Here is an 18,366-nt window from a genome sequence, read left to right on the forward strand (position 1 = left end):
TAGGTCTATGTTCCTTTAAGGTTAATTGATGTGCAGAAATCACAGGGTAAGTTCAGACACAGGTCAATTAGAAGGCTGCAGACATTGTGGCTCCAGTAGTTTCCTTTGCTGGGAAGTTTGTCTCTATATTCCAAATGATTGTATTTGCTTCTTTATACATCTTTCCCAAGTGCCCCACAGAAATTTGCATGAGACAAACATCTGATATATAATGAACAGGACACACACAGTTTTAATAATATAAATATTAATGGACCGTAAAGAAAATATAGTGGATAGATTATTGGATTCTGATAATCAGGCAGCAGGCAGGCATTAAGGCAGATAAAATCTTACATTATAAACATACAAAAAGGGAACAAAAACATCAAGCCCATTCAATCCAGACACAGCATAAAAATGCATACCATCGATCCATCCCCTAACCAAGAAGTCTCTTGGGCTAGGCAAAAGAAAAACTATGGCTAATTTAGGAATAACTCTGGAGAATTCACTGATTCTCAAAGGCAAGAGAGTTGATAACTCATTAAAGGTTCGCAAGCTATCCCATCATCATTTTAAAAAACCCACTAAGCCTGTGTTTCTCTAAAATAAACGATCCTAACTCTGAGCTCTATGGCTAGGAATCATTCTGGTTTACTTTCTTCTGCATCTTCTCTCGAACCTAGATATCCCCCGCAGGTATCAAAGCTAGATGCACTACCTGAACTGTGGATGTACCAAAGCCTGGTATAGCCTAAATAAGTACTTTTTGTTTTATATTCGATACTCCTAGCAGTATAACCTAAAACCCTATTTATCTTCCCTGCAGTCACCTCGCATTGCTTGTGAACCTTTAATGAGTTAGCAACTCTCTTGATTCGTAACCTTTACCAGGTACCTGCATGGTATAAACATGCTATGAGTTTCCCAATCTCAAATGCATGGTACTGCACTTACTAGCATTGAATGGTATCTGACACACATGGGCCTATTCTGCTAACTTATCTAAATTGGTTTGCAACCTATTGATTTGGTCCAAATTACATTTTCATGCCATTGGTGAATAGTTCCATTAATGCCCTAATTCATATCATTATAATGAAAATCAAATCAATTGCTACAACTCAACTGGTACGTCAATAGCTACGAATGGTTATTATATCAGAACATTCCCATGGCTCATACAGGACCAAAGCTGGCATTTAACAACTACAACTTGCATTTATATAGCACCTTTATCGTAGAAAACTGTCCCAGGGCACTTCATAGAAGCATAATCACAAAAAATGGATGCTGTGCCAAAAAAGGAAATATTAGGAGGGGTACAGGTGGATTTTAAGGAAGATCTTAAAAGTTGTAAATTTGCTAGTTATCGGGCAAAAGTGGCTTGTGGACTGAACAATTATTTCAAATCATTTTATCAGATCTGTGGAACAACTAGAATGAAAGATATGTGCTTCATGACTTTAAAGCTAAAGCAAAATCTAAACGTATTTACTGTGATAAGTCATAGGAAATGTACCGAACATTAATCAGTTTGTGTGGCAGTGCTTGCTGGATCTCCACTTTCAAAATGGAGGCCAAAACATTCAAGGCTATAAATGCCTCCACAACATAGAACGTACACTTTTCAGAGTAGACTAGGTCTTTGCTAGCTCCTCCCCTCTTATAAATACCGTATATATATGTATGAGAGAGAACAAACATGTGCTTATACTTCTTGACAAAAACGCATTGAACATACATAACTCAGACTGAGAAAACATATATAGATCAATGTTGAGGTAATGTTCCTTGCCATAAAGTTAGAGAGGATCCTTGATTTAGCAGCATAACACATATCTTAGAATATCAGTGACGACTGTAATTTGGTCTGAAGTCCTTTTAACAGAAAGCCAATACTTCTCTATTAGCACTACTCCTTTAGTTGTATCTTTTAACTCACCTTTCTCAAGATGTTAATACCACACAACTACAGTTTAATTCTAAACCTACATATGCATTTGTCAAAATCTGTTGGCTATTGATAATAGAGCCACTAACCTGTTTGTGCACTGTGCGTTGTTTCATTTCAGGACTATCTCCTTTAGCCGATTGCTGTCGCAACTTTGTGCCAGTGCTTGGCCATTCTGATGAGCATGGTATCATACCTCCGCTGGAAGGCCTTGGATACTGAGGGGGGTTGAATAATAAGGCTGGTGGAGTCCTACCTCTAGCTGCCGGTGGAGGTTGGTCTATTCGGCGCTGTGGGCCTGCACTGTTCTGACGTGGCACTGACGTCTGGGGTATTTTTTCTGTCAGGGAAAGTTGTCTTCTTGTGAATTCCCCAGAACGCCTGGTAAAGTCCTCTGTGCTTGTGTGGCTATGAAAAGTGTGTTTGTTGGCTGCCTGTTCTTCATTGTTGCTGTGTGAGCTAATAGAGCTGTGACATTCTGATCCTGAGTCTGCTACTCCACGTGGTGAAACTGGTATACCTGCCGCCATCTGATATACTGGGTTTTGAAAAGATAATGGTGCCAAAAGCTGCGGCCTTCCTGGTGTGCCATCGGCATTAGGGGTGCTTGCGGTTTGTCCAGGCTTTCGGCCTATCAGCCCAGGCCCACTTGGTGCTGCATTCTGTGGTGCTCTTGTAGGCCACATTCCCTGTAAATGCCCACTAGATCCTTGGCTGTCATTTAGGGAATCACCTGCATTGGGAACATTCGTTGTACTGTCCAAACTGCGATTGTCTTGCAAGTCAACCATTGAAACACTTTTATTGCCATTTGGCATTTGTTGGTCTGGTTCGTTGGCTTCAGAATAGCTTGAGCTGCGAGCAGGGGATGGCTGTACTGCGGAGGACCTTGTGACAAAAAACAAGTCCTTGTTTTCTGGGGTAGGAGAGGGTAACCTTGTACAGTCTAATAAACTGAAAGGGGAAGAAATCAGATAACATTGGGAGTTTCTTACCAAATAAATTCAACAAAAAGTAGATTTTTTCAATTATTTGAATGATCTAATCTATCTTGTCTAACTTGTTAAAAAATGTCCATTTTTAGCTTCTAAAAATAAACACTAAAACGAATAAACGTCTAAGCATTTGTTTTCTGTCTGAATTTATCTCTAATACCATATTGAAAACCATACACTTATTTATTACTAATTTCATGCATTTCATTTTCACATAGCTGTTTTCAAGAACGTGTGGATAAATTGGACAGCTGATTTCTCGCAATCCTGTAAAATCAGTTATTTCCTGGTATTGATTTCAAATCATTTTTATAGGCTTAGTTGATTGAAAGAAGCTTAATTCATTTTTCTCTTGGGAATTCTCTCCCCACTCCTATGCTGAAGTTGGCATCCTGAAGCTCTTTGTTGGTGAATGGTGCCATGGGGAGTGACCATCCTCTGGTATCTCACCCACGTGGCCACAATTCATGCATAAGCTCGGATAGTGACCGTTGACAGGTTATTCAACCACGAATGGGCATCACACCCAACCCTTGATCCTGTCCTCACCCGGTGCCCCCACAGATGCACTTTTCATTGGATAGCAATCAGGATCAGGAACCATCCTTAACTTAGGTGCATGGAGGCCAATTGCAGTGTCCCATTTGCCCCAAGACCTTCCTGGGCTGTATGGGTCAGCTACTCTCTGGATAAACTTGATGAGCTATCGTTGGGAAAGAGATTAGGTTTAATTTTAACCCATCAACTTCAAATTGAAAAACAGGATAAAATTAATGCTGTCACAAGGAACTGATTATTATTGAATATTTTAATATATGCTGATCAGTTTTTAAAGAGTTCAAAAGAGGTGATGGTATTTGTCTTCAAAATACAGGCAACGGATTTATTAATGCATGACAGCCTTTCACACCATCTTGTGTGATGTTGGTATTGTATCTTACAGCCTAATTTCGTGAAGAGGTAAATATCTAATTTACTTAATTTAAAGCCGATTTAAAAAGAAAAGCAAAATTCATTTGAACAAAAGCTGTAAACTCAGGAGAAATGTTCTATTGTTCACGTGTATTATTTCAGGATTACAATCTAACAATAATGTGAACCCTGCTTTTCCTCTTTGTTGCAATGTTGCAGCTTCTAAGGAAGTGTACAATTGAATGAAGAAAGCTGCAGAGTACAGTGTGAGATGCAGGACAACCCAAGTGTTTGGACTTTTACACAGCCTTTAATTCATCAGATGGAAAAGTGAGCAATGGTCAGAATTCCTACTTCCACCAGCCCCCCCCCCCTGCTTACACAGGTGGTCTTGCAAATTGTTTTTAAAAAAGCAGAGAAGAGTGCACTCTAGTGTGAAAATGTCACTGTCATTGTAAAATCCATCTCTTTAAAATGTGGTCAAAGGTTTCCTTTTTAAAACCTTTAGAATCCACACTCAGCAAACATGTCTGTAAAGCCATCAAAAAAAACTTGTATGGGTCAATCAAAAATGTCCCCCAGAAAAAAACTGCATTCCTAACCAGAGAAATGGCATATATTCCCTGATGTTTGTGTAAAGGTCAAGATGAGTGAACTCTTGCCAAATTTTTTTCCACTAATATTGCTGAAAGGAATGGAATATACCTCATTCATAGTGTTGGCACAATACGGACAAAGGCTAATTTTTAAGTAACACAATTACATTTTCTTCTTCTCGTTTCTTTGAATTTCCCTCCCCCTATGTTTTCCTCTTTCTTTCTTCTCTCTAGCCATGAGCCTGCTTCTTTACAGTGTGTTTGATCTAAGTTTCAAGTACTTGACTCAGTGGAAGGCATTTTTTTTAAAAAAAGGGTCTTGCCCTTTGAGAATCAGTTTACAGTTGCACGGACCTGATGTGCAATTATGCCTTGGCAAAGCCATTCATTTGAAAGATGTCTGATGATCGGAAATCTCTTCTAACTCCTACTTAATTAAGTGATAAGTTTGGCTCGTCAGGAGAGTGCAATGCAATAAACAGATCCTGTGTTGATTAAATACTGAAGCCGCAGGCTGAGTTACGGCAAATGTAGAAAATCTGAAATAGAAACAGAAAATGCTGAAAATACTCAGCAGGTCAAATGATGAAAAAATAAACGAGACAGGTTAAAATCTGGGTCTGCATCTGAAATGTTAACCAGTCTATTCTTTTTTTCAGATGCTGATTGGACCTGCTGTATATTTCTAGAATTTTATGTATTCATTATTAGACTATACTTGAAGAATTGGTTAAACATTTTTGTAAAACTCTTACCAAAATTTATTTATGCAATACTGTAATCTTGACTTAGGCCTTTTCTCACCTAAAAGAAACTTTGTGTGTGTCAGAGCTGACCATTAAATCACTCTGATTTAAAAAGGTTTAAGAAAAATGAATCTTAAAAAGTTTTAAAATGGGGAGAATCACTATTAGCAAATAAAAACCACCAACAGGAAAGTGTAACACAAAATAATGTGAAGGCCATTAGAATTTCCTCTTGAAGGTAAAGCTAAGGCCACATCTGAAACCAGTTTCTAATGCAGTACTATTCTTCCATTTTCTAACAGAAAAGTAACTTGTGAAGAATAGCAAATTCAAATGTCATTATTGCCAATTTACACCACATTGTTATATCTTAATTTTCCCTCACATCCTTTGTTCTGTAGCTTTAACAGTTTGGGGGGTGAACTGTTCAGATTAACTTCTACGTGACACATTCAGCTGGACATTAACTGTACAAAATGGCAGCTACAATAAACTGTGATAACGTTTTCACTCACCCACTGAAATCGTTATCTATGACCATCTTCTGCAGTCCTGAGGAAATGCTGCTATTAGCGGGATTTGGAGTTGAGGTGCATGGGTCAGAGGTTGTTGGCACAGGTACAGCTCCTGGGTTGGTCAGCACTGTATTGACATCTCTTAAAATGCGAGGCAAGGGGCCAAGCTTTGTTGCAGTTGCCTGAAGAAATAAATGTTTATTTTCACTGAACATAGACAAATGTGCGCAAGTGATTTAGTGAAATGAGTACTGTGGGAAAGTAAAAGAATGAAGTTCATCATATCAAACCACTAAGAATGAATGATTTGAGGAATGGATAATGCGTTAGATATACAATAGGTACCAGCATTCAAAATCTCACTAATACTAATAAAAAAATGTATGGAAAAAGGACACACAGGCAGGGGAAATAGAAATCCACAACAAAACCCACAAATTCAAAGCTCTTACTCACTTGAAAATTCAAGAAATGTGTCTTTCTTTTTTGATTTCAGAATAAATTTAGGGTTAGTATACTTGTAAGGGGCAGTGGTCGTATCCCAGGAAACATGTAACTACAGCAGACCCCTCTGCTCTATGGGTTTGGTTGAAAATGGCATCCTGTTGAAGGGGATCCGTTTTTACAATGAAATCAATTGTGGGGAAAAAAAATTCATTTGGATGATAGCATTTGCCTTCTTTATCACCTCATCTCTTATCTTTAGTGGTCTCTGCTTACTTTAATACCTAGTCTGCTGCAAATGTACCCAAAAAAGTCTGTTTCCTCATTTTCAATGCAATTTTCTTTACCAAAACTCTCTTTAGCAGTCTATTACTGTGCATTTCAAACCTTTAAACAACTTGATTAGCCTTTAACTTATTCTGACCTCATTTAGACATTAGCCTTTTTCTCTATGGTATACATCTCATTTGGACCCTGCACCCTGCAAACTTCCACTCAAATTGACATGGATCGTCCTCATCCTAAATTAATACCAACTCTCCCAACATTTTCCCACCTTTCAAGCAATGCATCGCTAACCCATTTCTCTCTATATCTTCTAAACATTTTAAACTCTGCCATATGTAACTTGCGCCTATCCTGCACTTTTAACCAGATCCCTCAGCCAATTCTTTTTCAAACATAATCCTCAATCTCTATAGAGAGGAATCGCAGTTATAAATTAAAAGTGTGTATTGCGCAGTCTTAGAACTAGCTATATCTTTCCTTGAAGTCAGCTCCATGTTTTGTCCTTAATGATTTGGGGATGGATTTAGAAAATATAATAGGTTCTTGTTGGAAAAAAAAGTGAAGAATGTCATGAAAGGACTTGTAAACAAAATAACCAATAGCCATTTTGAAAACATACCCATCGTACTATGTATGTTCAACTAACTAAAAGTAATTTCAACATGACTTTTGGTTCTGGTTCTTATACAAACTACAGTGGTTTTGATATATTTCATTAACAACTAAACCATCTACACCACTTCTGATACAACAAAACTGTCTCAAGAGTTCAGGCTGAGCCAAATTTTGCCTGATTGCTGCACACGACTTTTAGATGAAGCCTAAGTGATGATTTGTAAAATACGTGTTATCCATAATATATAAAAATATCTTACGCCTGCGTGCCTTTCCTGTCAACAGTTTTCATTATAAATTCCTATGTCCACGTTTATAATGGAAACTGCTTACGTAAATTTGTTACACGGTAATGACACCCTCCAGCCAGTGGTGGCGTTGCAGCACCTCAGCTGTGCATCTCCCAGCTCCAATGCTGTAACCAATTCTACTTCTGTGCTTCCCAAATTGCTATATGTTTTGCAATTTAATTACAAATAATACAAAATCAAATAAGGACAGAATGTATGACTTTAAATTAGGAGGCCTGAATTATGTCTGCACACCCTGGTCCAATTAGCCACCACCTTCTCAGCTCACTTCACCTAAAGACTACATTTGGTCTTAACTCCCCGTCTGCAATGCCATGGGACATCAACTAGCATACAATAGAAACTATACAATATTTTGATTTATATAAGGCAAATACAGGTCACGCTGAGTATCTGACAGCATATAAAAAAACTCATGACAAAAGGTGGCGAACTAATCATTACGCCCATTATCAATCACTGATGTGTTATCTATACACCCATCCAGTAGGTGGCATCCATTGGATTTAAACAGACAGTATGAAACTACACCTGTTCCATTTGCGAAACCACTTCCCAGAGCAGCGAATGTAGGGTGGAGAGTTCTCGGCCCAGATCAATGTACCCCTCAAAGCCTGCAGTATTTGAAATGGTCTCTGGATTGGAAATTTCCAGTAAGAATCGCTGCATGTTGGTCCATTCATGCTCAAGGAATTGATTCATGAAAGACATATATTCCTCCTTGCTACCAAACCTGTTATTGAAACATCAAGGTCAAAATTCTAATTGCTGTTCATAACATCTCAACGTCAACAAAAATCACTGCCTAACAGTCTAATCTTTAATGAAATAATCTCACCATCAGCAAAAACACTAATCCATTCAACAATAAAATGTAACATTTAAGACCCAAAAAGTTTGGGTACTCAATTAGTTTGACTGAAGTTCCACTTACCAAAAATGTTCAGGAACTTCAGGTCCGGAGTCCAAGTATTTAGCCTTACATTTTAAATTAGATGTGTTCCTTTCATCCACCCCCTGCTTCTCTTATTAAGTACACAAAGCCAATTTCAACTATGGTTAGTTTTATTGGGAGCTGAAACTATCCGTTGTTGAAATTGTCTTTTTGCACTTAATATGGGAAGAAGCACAGGTCAGGTGACTGGCTCCCCGAGCCTGGAGAACAGAAGACTGGCTCTGACTGGTGGAGTTAGACCAATCAGGGAGCAGCCTTTTTGTACCAATCAGTCCTTCAGCTCAGAAGTTGAAAGAGGTGAAGCTGACACTCCCTAGTTCTCAAGCTTCAGGAAGAGGAGGAAAATGGGAGAAAAGGATGGAGTGAAGGGAGGGGGCTTGAATTTTTTGTGCATGGGGGGTTTGGAATTTTTGTCATCGGGGGTCTCACTTTCTTGTGTATGGGGTTGTTCGAATTTTTTGTGCATCAGGGCTCACATTTCTGCAAAATCATGCAGCCCACTCATTGGTTTTGACACAGGTAACTGTCCCCCAGCTCCAAAAGGCTGGACATCCATGACTACATTGGACAGACACAAGGAGACCATTATTGCATGTCTTTGTACCGGACCTTGAGGTAACACAGAAGCTGACAAAGCCACTGGTTTGTAAGTGTACTGCTATAATCATTTTAAAAGATTTTTTTAATTTTAAGAATTAATACCCATATTGGGGATTTAATTGACTCTTTTTTAAAAAAAGACCATTTAAAACTTCTGGCATACCACTCCATTAAAGCCAGGAGATAATTTTTTTGTTCACATTAGAAGAGAATCAGGCTCAATGCTCATCTAATTGAGCGGCACATCCAAAGTCCCTTACCTAACACCATCGCCGGGAATTTCCTTGGGGCATCGGAACTTTCACAAAAATCCCAAATGCGCCAAACGGCATTTCTGCCAAAGTTACAGCGCGGAGTGGGAGAAGCCCTGAGGAAATTCTCAGCATATGAGATGAGTCATCCAGACACGCCCATGGGAAGACATTTTATTTTCTACCTGGACCTTACCATAAAAGCAATGTGGAGTGAATTTACCTCCCAACAATAACAATTATCAAATGATGAACCTGACTGGCACCCAAAGCTCAACAGATTTTAAATTTACTGGCCAGTATAACACTTTGACAGTCTCTGACAGCACATTTATTGTTCCATACTTTGTCTCAATTTATTACAAATATGTTAATTTTTGTTTTAAAAAAATGCCAATGAAAGGATAATTTAACAATTTGGTGCCATGCTCTGAAGTTATTGATCAATGAATAAATGGTTGGTTAATGTTGATACAGATAGCACGAGAACAGCTCGGGGCAGCTGCAGCAAGCAATGTCCAGAAGTAGCCAATCACATTCCCACGGTGTACCATTTGAGTAGCCTTACATTAGGGCATATAGATATAACGGTCAGTAAAAGCAAATATAAGGATTCTTCTCATTCTGCCATCCCCCCCCACTCCACACATACACACACTTAAAACTGCACTAATATAATTTTGACACATATATACACAAGGATACAAAATGAAGCAAGGTCAAAAGTTTAACTATTTTGGGTTGATAAAATTTTACAATGTAATTATGAAACATTGAGAAACCAGTACAGGAATTCTGTTTACAACAAATTTTTCATAATGGAGCAAATCTCCTACAGGTTCAACTCTAAAGTGACACCTGAATCATTATCTCATTACACTGGCTTTAAACTTGTATGACTTCATTGCTGGTGCAGGTTCAGACTGACTCAAGAGCTGAGCTTTGATTTGTCCCACTTATCTCCAGGCAGGAGACACTAGTGTGGGGAGGTTATATCATTGTGCTGTTATCTGTTTTGTGTAATTGGTTGCTTCTGATCCAAGATCTAGGATAATACAGTAGGATAAATGCAGCAAACTTTTAATTTTAGAGCAGTATATTGTATTAGCTGGAGTTATGCCAGGTATGTATACATTGGCTTGTCTGATCAGGAATATTCATGCTATACCTTCAGCTATGGATAAAATGTATGTGTGTGCGCGTATGTGCGTGTCTGTGTGTGTGTACACTTGTGTGTTTTTTCATGAGCCTGAAGGCTTTTCATCCAACGAACACAAGAACATAAGAAATGGGAGCAGGAGTAGGCCATATCGCCGATCGAGCCTGCTCCGCCATTCAGTAAGATCATGGCTGATCTTCGACCTCAACTCCACTTTCCCGCCCTATCCCTTGATTCCCTTAGTGTCCAAATATCCATCGACCTCAGTCTTGAATGTACTCACGACTGAGCATCTACAGCCCTCTGGGGTACAGAATTCCAAAGATTCACAACCCTCTGAGTGAAGAAATATTTCCTCATCTCGGTCCTAAATGGCTGACCCTATATCTTGAGACTATGTGCTCTAGTTCTAGACTCTCCAGCCAGGGGAAACAGCTTCTCAGCATCTACCCTGTCAAGCCTCTAAGAATTTTATACATTTCAATGAAATCTCCGCTCATTGAATGCGACACAAACCACATGATTCAAATTTAAGCCAATAAAAAAAACACTTACTTGGCAAAATTAGCTAAGTTCTGGGTAACCTTGGCGATTAGAGTCAAAGTGCGTGCTGTGCGGTCATCTGGGTACTCCTGCAGGAGGTTGAAGAGAGAAGGGGACATAATGGCAGGACAAAGGAACCGCAGGAAGAGGGAAGCACTGATTAATCTTTCACTGATGTCGGGTCGCCCTCGGTTGCTACACTCCTGTCTCCATGATGCAAACACTTCCTTCAGTTCTCGTGGAAATACGCTGTGGAACAATCAATTTGTTGTAGTGAAGTGAACATTACTTTTCTCCATATATACTTTATCAGCACTTGAGCAGAAAAGAAATGTCCTTAAAACTAGGATAGCCATTCTGATCAGATAGCAATACCAAGATTTTAATGATTAAATTCCTTCCGCAATTTGAAATAGTTTAACATCTATTACACGATATGCAAAGATTAAAAGCTGTCAATCATCATAATGCAACAAGGGATGAAGATGAAAAATACTGTTTTCTTTTGGCTTATGATAATTCAGTTTTATGAAAGGAATTTTTTTTAAAAAAAGGTTAACTTTTCCATATTGAAAAGAAAAGTTGCTGTAGTATCCTATTCAATAAGAAGCTGAATATCTTTGCTGAATAAGAGTGTTATCTTGAGTTTTGCTGTGTGAAAAGGACAGTGAGCTCTCATCTGAGCTGTTCTCTCCATTAACAACAGCACTGGTAATAATGTGCTTAACCACTGAAGAAGTATGGACTCTGGTCATTAAAACCATTATAAATCATGATGATACTTTTTATTCTCATTTTGCTGAAGAAATGAGGCTATAAAGTTATTATAATTTGTGAAGACGGTGTTTATCTTAGCTTCTGGCAGAAGATAAAATCAGTTTAACTGAAGAAATGACATTACTTTAGTTGCACAATTGGTTTTATGAAAATTATTGGCCAGATCCATGATATATGTATTTAATAAATATGTAACAGTATATCTTTATACATTAAACTATTATACTATCTTTATACATTAACTGAATTTAAAATTGGGAATAATTTGTATGTTGTGCTCAAGTTTACTTGTAATCAGAAGGACTGCTTTTGTGAACAGCTTTAAAATTAGCTGTTTGAAAATGCTTTTATGTTAGAAGTGTGCACCCCAATGGCAATTGCAAGGTTCTCCTGTTAAGTGAATATAAAATACCTCACATATAAATACAAGAGACCTCACCTTCACTGTCCTGATGCCACCTTTTTGTGGATCTCTCAGCTGCTGTTGGGTCTCTGTTTTAAAGTTCAAGTACAGAGCTGAATTCTCCTGCTTTTATCAATGGGAATCGGGGCCCCCAGCACTGACAAGTCTTCCATTGGTAGTGGTACATACCAGGTAAAATTAACAAGGAAAGCAGCATACAAAGGTCATGCATCTCCATTTGAGCTCTGTTCCCCCAGGACCCCTTAGCAAATGTAAAAGCGCCTTCAAATATCAGCCTGTACTGCAAGTAGGTTGCCATTAATACTGTAATTTGATAGGCTACCTTATGATTTACAAATAGTTAATATTGGTTAACCATAGTGTATTACAAAGATAAAATAAAATATTCTGTCACATTTACATCTTACATGTAAGAATATGAAGGTGAAACAGTTCATCAAATTAATTAGCAGGCTCAATCAATTATTATTCATTGATTTTAGTAATGAATAAATTGTTTTTTTGAGAGAGAAGTATCATGCAACAGCAGCCAGCTGATTCTGATGATTAACGAGGATTTACTTTTCTTAAAAAATATGTATTTAATGTAAGTTCTGCAATACATCACATATTAGAGACCTTAAATTGTGTTCCTCAATTACCTTCTTGCCTTTTCTATTTGAACGTGTGCATATGAAAATTATTCGATGGAAAAATGTCACAATATTTTCAAATGAAAAGCATGTCATGGCCGTGCAAGCTCTGTTCCACTACATATGAACCCATAGAAGCTGACAAGGTGCTGCAAGTGCAAATGCCTATGCAGATATCTACAGCACCTTGAGGAGTTTTGACATAAAAGGCACTAAGTAAATACATGACTTATTAATTATTGGATGTGCTAACAATTTTAGGGTTGTGTAATTTACATCAATAACTCCACAAAGGGCTACACAGAAAAACCTGCATTTATTACAGATGATAATCCACTGTTGCCATGACTGATTGAAAGGCAGATGAGGAAAATGGTTTGGGATAAATGTTGGGCAAAATTTAATTATGCGTGAATCATAGGAAAATGCATCTCTATTCAAACAAATCCTTCCTATTGCGTGTTAGAGAGATATGATCATGATTATCCATTGCAAAATAAGCCCAATCTTGTATGAATTTTTAACAGTTTGATTACTATAAGGATGAAAAAAGACAGTTCTAACCTTTCACTGGTTTTGTTAAAAAATGATAGGATGACAGGGGTGTTAGAATAATTCCCACAGAAGACTTAAAGGAGGAGGAAACTATGAGTAATATGACTGCCAGATGTTTACCCGCAGAGAACCTTTCCTGACTGATAGGGTAGTCAATACTGATACCATAAGGTGCACAAAAACATCCTAGTTTCAAATCCACCTTTCGATTCCTCCACCCAGTATCTTTCCTATGCTAGAAATCCGAAATAGACTCCTGCTGTGTTTCAGTGTAGATGTACAACACCCTACCACATCAATGAGCCACCTAGTTGTAATGATTAATGAAAGCTGCAGGGAAGGCTATAAAAAATACTAGAGAAAGAGTTCAGTGAAATAATTTAGGAGGTTAAATGATAGGAATTAAAAACATTTTTTTTTTAGTTTTGCTGTTTAAAGTAGTTGTACTATGTTTCACATTTGCCTGTTTGTTATTTTGATTATATTACAACAATAAAATAAAGGATAGATATGACACCTGTGTTTATAATTTGCTCCAGGAATTGACAATTATTAAGCAATCTGTTGGTTTAAAAGAATCTTAGCAGGAGTTACATAGATGGTTAACATGGGGTGGGGCCCTCAGAATTGTGTTGTTTCTTCCCCTCCTCACGCAGGTTGAAACCTGGATGTTCTATTGAAACTTTCCTGCATGAGACTAAAACATATACTCCATACAAAACTGTGCACAGATGGAAATTAATTATAAGTATTCTGTTTAATCCCTATGACTGCTGATTATGCAAATTGAGGAATATTTCTAAGCAAAAACAGAGATTAAACAGGTTAATTGATGTTTGCGAATAAACATAGGGCTCGTAATGAATATACAATGTCTTTCAATCTAAATGTACACGTGTTGCTTAACATCTTAAAAGGTATAACAATAAATTAAAAAGTGATGAAAATCTAAAACAAAAACAAAAAGCGCTAGAAATGCACACTGGTTCTGTCAAGATCTGAAAAGAGAAAAGACTGGGAATGTTTCAGGTGCAGTCCCTCACCAGGACTCGGAATATTAAGCTTCCTTTCCTCTTTCAGATACTGACTGATCTGCTGCGCATTTTGAGCATTTTCTGCTTTTATTTAAAGGCATAACTAAAAACAGGAACTTACCGAGCAACTAGTAAAAGAAGAAGAGGAATGAAATTCTCTACTGACCAGTATGAGTTAATGATCTTGCAAAACGCCAGCTCGCAGCACATTTTCAGGTTGCTCTGATGCTCAGCAAGGTCTCCTGATGAGCATTTGTTCGGATCCACCTCACAATTCTCATCTGATTCATAGAGAGCCTTGATGAACTCTCCTGTTAAAAACAGTGATAAATAATTGCTGTTAAATCCCCCTGCTACATTTTTGGAAATCTAACTTTGATCAAGAGTGCATTAAAGCTGCCTTTTCAAGCCTTTCTTTAATCATTAATTGTATCGTGTGTTCAAACACAATATGTAATTAGGGATTTAGTTTAAACCAGTAGGGTGTAACACATTATTACCTGCAGCTGAACTGGTAGCAACAGGAATAATGAGAAACATATGCAGCACCACAAATCTGTCATTTTGTGAACAAAAGACCAGTGCCGAGCACGACTGGGAGTTCACGATAAAAACAATTTCCTATATTCCCAAAAATACAGCAAAAAAAAAATTCAATAGCATGTTATTATTCACAGGACTATTCAGTGTTTCCTGTCTAGACAAAAACTAAAACAAACTTTATTTTCAGTTACTGATGCAAGTATATCCCCCAAATAATTTTCTTTTGATGTGTTGAGGCTCCCCATCAAACTGTTACAGTAACAAAGAAGTTCTGGAAAATATAAGTAGATGTCTGAAGACCCAAACTTGTAATTCCACATCAAAAGCAAAATACTGCGGATGCTGGAAATCTGAAATAAAAACAGAAAATGCTGGAAATACTCAGCAAGTCAGGCAGCATCTGTGGAGAAAGAAACAGAGTTAACATTTCAGGTCAATGACCCTCCGTCAGAACTGGAAGAAGTTGAAGGTTAAACAGTTTTTAAGCAAGTACAGAGCCAGGGAAAGGGGGAGAGGAAGGGGAGGGGAGGAGAGAACAAAAGGGAAGGTCTCTAATAGGGGGGAGGGCAGGAGTGATTAAATGACAAAAGGGTTGATGGTGCAAGGCATGGAGGATGGTAATGGGACAAATAAAGAAACAAAAAGATGGGTCTAGAGGAGCTGTAAATGGAAACATCAGAATCATTAGCAGCACCTGCTGTCCAAATAAATGGGAGCAGTGGTTATGATCTGAAGTTATTGAAATCAGTGTTGAGTCCAGAAGATTGTAATCTTTTTCTGGCTACTATGAGGCTGTCTGCGGAGACCTCAGGCAGGGCTTCCTTTTGAAGGATGGGACCAGCAAAGAGGTTCAGATTTAGGGTGCAGACAGGCTGAAGAGAACACCACTGTCTAACATCAACCTAGAACATCGACTCCAGAGCAGGTTTTCTGACGAGCATTACAAAACACACATGGGTACCCTTTAAAGGATTATTTTTTAAAAAAATACTTAGGAAAATGGATATCTGAGGCTAAGGAAAAACTTTATAACCAAGATCATGACTGAATTGCCTTCTCCGTTAATTATCTTTAAAAAAAATAAATATGTACTGGTGTTGCTGCTCACATAATTCCTCCTTCAGCTACAAAGATTAATGTCAATTACTAGGCTCATTTGATTTGAAAGGCGATGTATATTTACTGTGATACTGCTTTAAATCACTTTGTAGCTGGCTAACAGTAGTGGTTTCTTTGAATTGTGTGCACACACATGGAAGACAGAGGTGTAGAGTTTCCATTTGGGTGAAATCCCAAGTGGGTGTCGGGTGGAGCTTGTTCACTCCCCCACTCCCCTCTCCAGAACAGTTTCTGGGGGCAGTGGAAGGAGGTGCCCAGGGCAGTCAGTATGAAATGCAATACACTGGAGGAAGTTTAATGAGTGCACTTTCCAATTTGACTGTATAGCAACCGTTTGAGCAACAATGGCAGAAGCACAACCCGCCTTTAGGACCTGTCATGGAGGTTTCTGCTGCAGATGTTCATGGAGCTGCCACGTGTACGATGTCACCGTGTTATTACTCCCTCATTTGCATTTTCAGGTGTACATTTCTGTCGGCCCCAAAATATGATGTCAGAAATGGGGCAGACTCTAAAATGGGTGGAGTACCAGCATTACGAATCTCCATCCCATTTCCCACTGCTGCCTATCAGATTAGTGCCACAAAATTGGATAGAGAAAAGCGGAAACCCTAGGCTGGCGTGACTGCTGCACACTGAAGCAGCACTCAACATAACTACATTTAATGGAGTGAAAGCAGAGAATACATCAAATGCATGTAAAATAGCAAATATGACTGATCAACCAACAGGATGTGCACCTCTGTGCAGTACATCTGGTTCAGGTAGCTTTTCTTTCCTTCAGAGATCAAACACTCATCTACTGTACTATTCCCCACCTAGTAGTGTGGCCAAGAGCCAGGGAAAATACATTGATACGATAAATGAAGTTCCAATCGCTATAGAATGGCAGGATGCAGGCTCATCCCTGTGTTTTACCACACTGCAAATTCCTCAGCCTATGTGAGGAGGAATGAAGTAGAAGTAGAACACTCTTCAAAAGGGAGGAAGGCAAAACTGGAGAAAGAGTAAATGGAGGTTTTTGTACACTTTCTAGTGACTGATTCAATGAGAATAACAGAAAGCACTTAATGATCTTATTCTCCTAGTTGGGAATGGTGCATGGTTTAGGGTAACCTAAAGTTGGGGAGAAAGATAATTGAAGAATGATACTGGGGAGAAGGGAAATAGTAAGCAAGTTTAAATGCTACATGAGGCTGGAATCTAAATGTACAGCCCTTTAGCTGGGATTTCACTGCTTCCAGTGCTCATTCTTATTGAATAAAGTAAATAAAAAGTCTCATACACTTTCACATCCCCCAAAAAAGTAATAGATGAATAATTATAGAATGTACGCCAATTATTTATGTTTTGTTGGGGTGCAAATGGGCAAATTCCTACAGAACACTTTCTCAGGTCAAATGACTTCCTTGCTATTTCATATTAGTGCTGATGAATAATTGAGTGATTTGATAAATGACAGAATTTAATTAACAGTGGCATCTCAACTAACAAACTCCAAAGGAAATAAACTGCTCCCTTTGGCTATATTTTCTTATCTTCCATGATTATATATCAGATGTTAAAGCAAATGGTATTTTTTTTCCATCTTTTCTTCCTCTATATTCAAGTTAATATTTATATCAATTTAACTAGTAACATTTTTGTCAATGTAAGATTGGTGAGTAGAAAGGTAGATGTGAATAGAAGCCCAAGCAATCTGCAGACTATTTTCCTGAAGACTACCAGGTGGCTAATCCTTGGAAGTATGAAATTCCATGAATTTGTTGATTTTAACACAGCAATGTTTTCTCTTTAAACTACTGAAAAAGACACGATTACAAAAGTAAGAAAAATTAAGTGTGTGCAAGTCTCAGCTCTGGTTATCTAGCATTACTTTTACAATCTCCCATTTGGCATACCAAGTGCATCCTGTAGATACTTCTGGCCAACCAACTTCAGATACTCTTCTATTGCTTTGGTCGCTAAGGTGTTCTCCCGAAAAATTAGATGTTCGTTGTCACCACAACGATCAACTTCAGACATCATCAAATCTGTCAAGAAATCCTAGAAAAGAGAATTTTAGAGCTGAAACAATGAGAAGCTGTTTGACAAACATCATATTAACTCATTCTACATTTTGTCACATTATTTGCTTAAGAAAACAGATACAGAAATATTGTTGATTTAAGACTGAAACTTTGTTTTCATAGAATCATACAGCGCAGGAGGCCATTCGGCCCGTTGTGCCTGTGCTGGCCCTCTGAAAGAGCTACCAGATAATCCCACTCACCTGCTCTTTCCCCATAGAAGTTAGGTTTTAAAAACAATCCAACAGCCTTCCATGAATTCAATTTCACAACTTGCCACAAAGGGATTTTGAACTCTCAACCTCTAGGTTGCTAGTCCAGTACCATAACCACTATACTGTCATACC

General features: G+C 38.2%; 1 protein-coding gene across 7 annotated transcripts in view; it reads right to left on the reverse strand.

Moving 5' to 3' along the window:
* dab2ipb (DAB2 interacting protein b) overlaps positions 1 to 18,366 on the reverse strand; it is a 278,946-nt gene that overhangs the window by 23,834 nt on the left and 236,746 nt on the right. For 6 of the 7 annotated variants that reach the window (XR_010958133.1, XM_067969756.1, XM_067969753.1 and 3 more), the window contains 6 exons: positions 17,852 to 17,996; positions 14,455 to 14,599; positions 10,879 to 11,115; positions 7,890 to 8,091; positions 5,701 to 5,882; positions 2,026 to 2,890 (listed from right to left, as the gene is read on the reverse strand). Coding sequence is in view for 6 of the 7 variants with exons in the window: in XM_067969756.1 (XP_067825857.1) it covers positions 2,026 to 2,890; positions 5,701 to 5,882; positions 7,890 to 8,091; positions 10,879 to 11,115; positions 14,455 to 14,599; positions 17,852 to 17,996 (1,776 nt within the window). In the remaining variant the exon portion in view is untranslated. The remainder of the gene's footprint in view (positions 1 to 2,025; positions 2,891 to 5,700; positions 5,883 to 7,889; positions 8,092 to 10,878; positions 11,116 to 14,454; positions 14,600 to 17,851; positions 17,997 to 18,366) is intronic. The other variant, XM_067969754.1, reaches the window with a different exon arrangement.

Source organism: Heptranchias perlo, chromosome 31 (assembly GCF_035084215.1).
Source record: "Heptranchias perlo isolate sHepPer1 chromosome 31, sHepPer1.hap1, whole genome shotgun sequence".
Taxonomy (NCBI): domain Eukaryota; kingdom Metazoa; phylum Chordata; class Chondrichthyes; order Hexanchiformes; family Hexanchidae; genus Heptranchias; species Heptranchias perlo.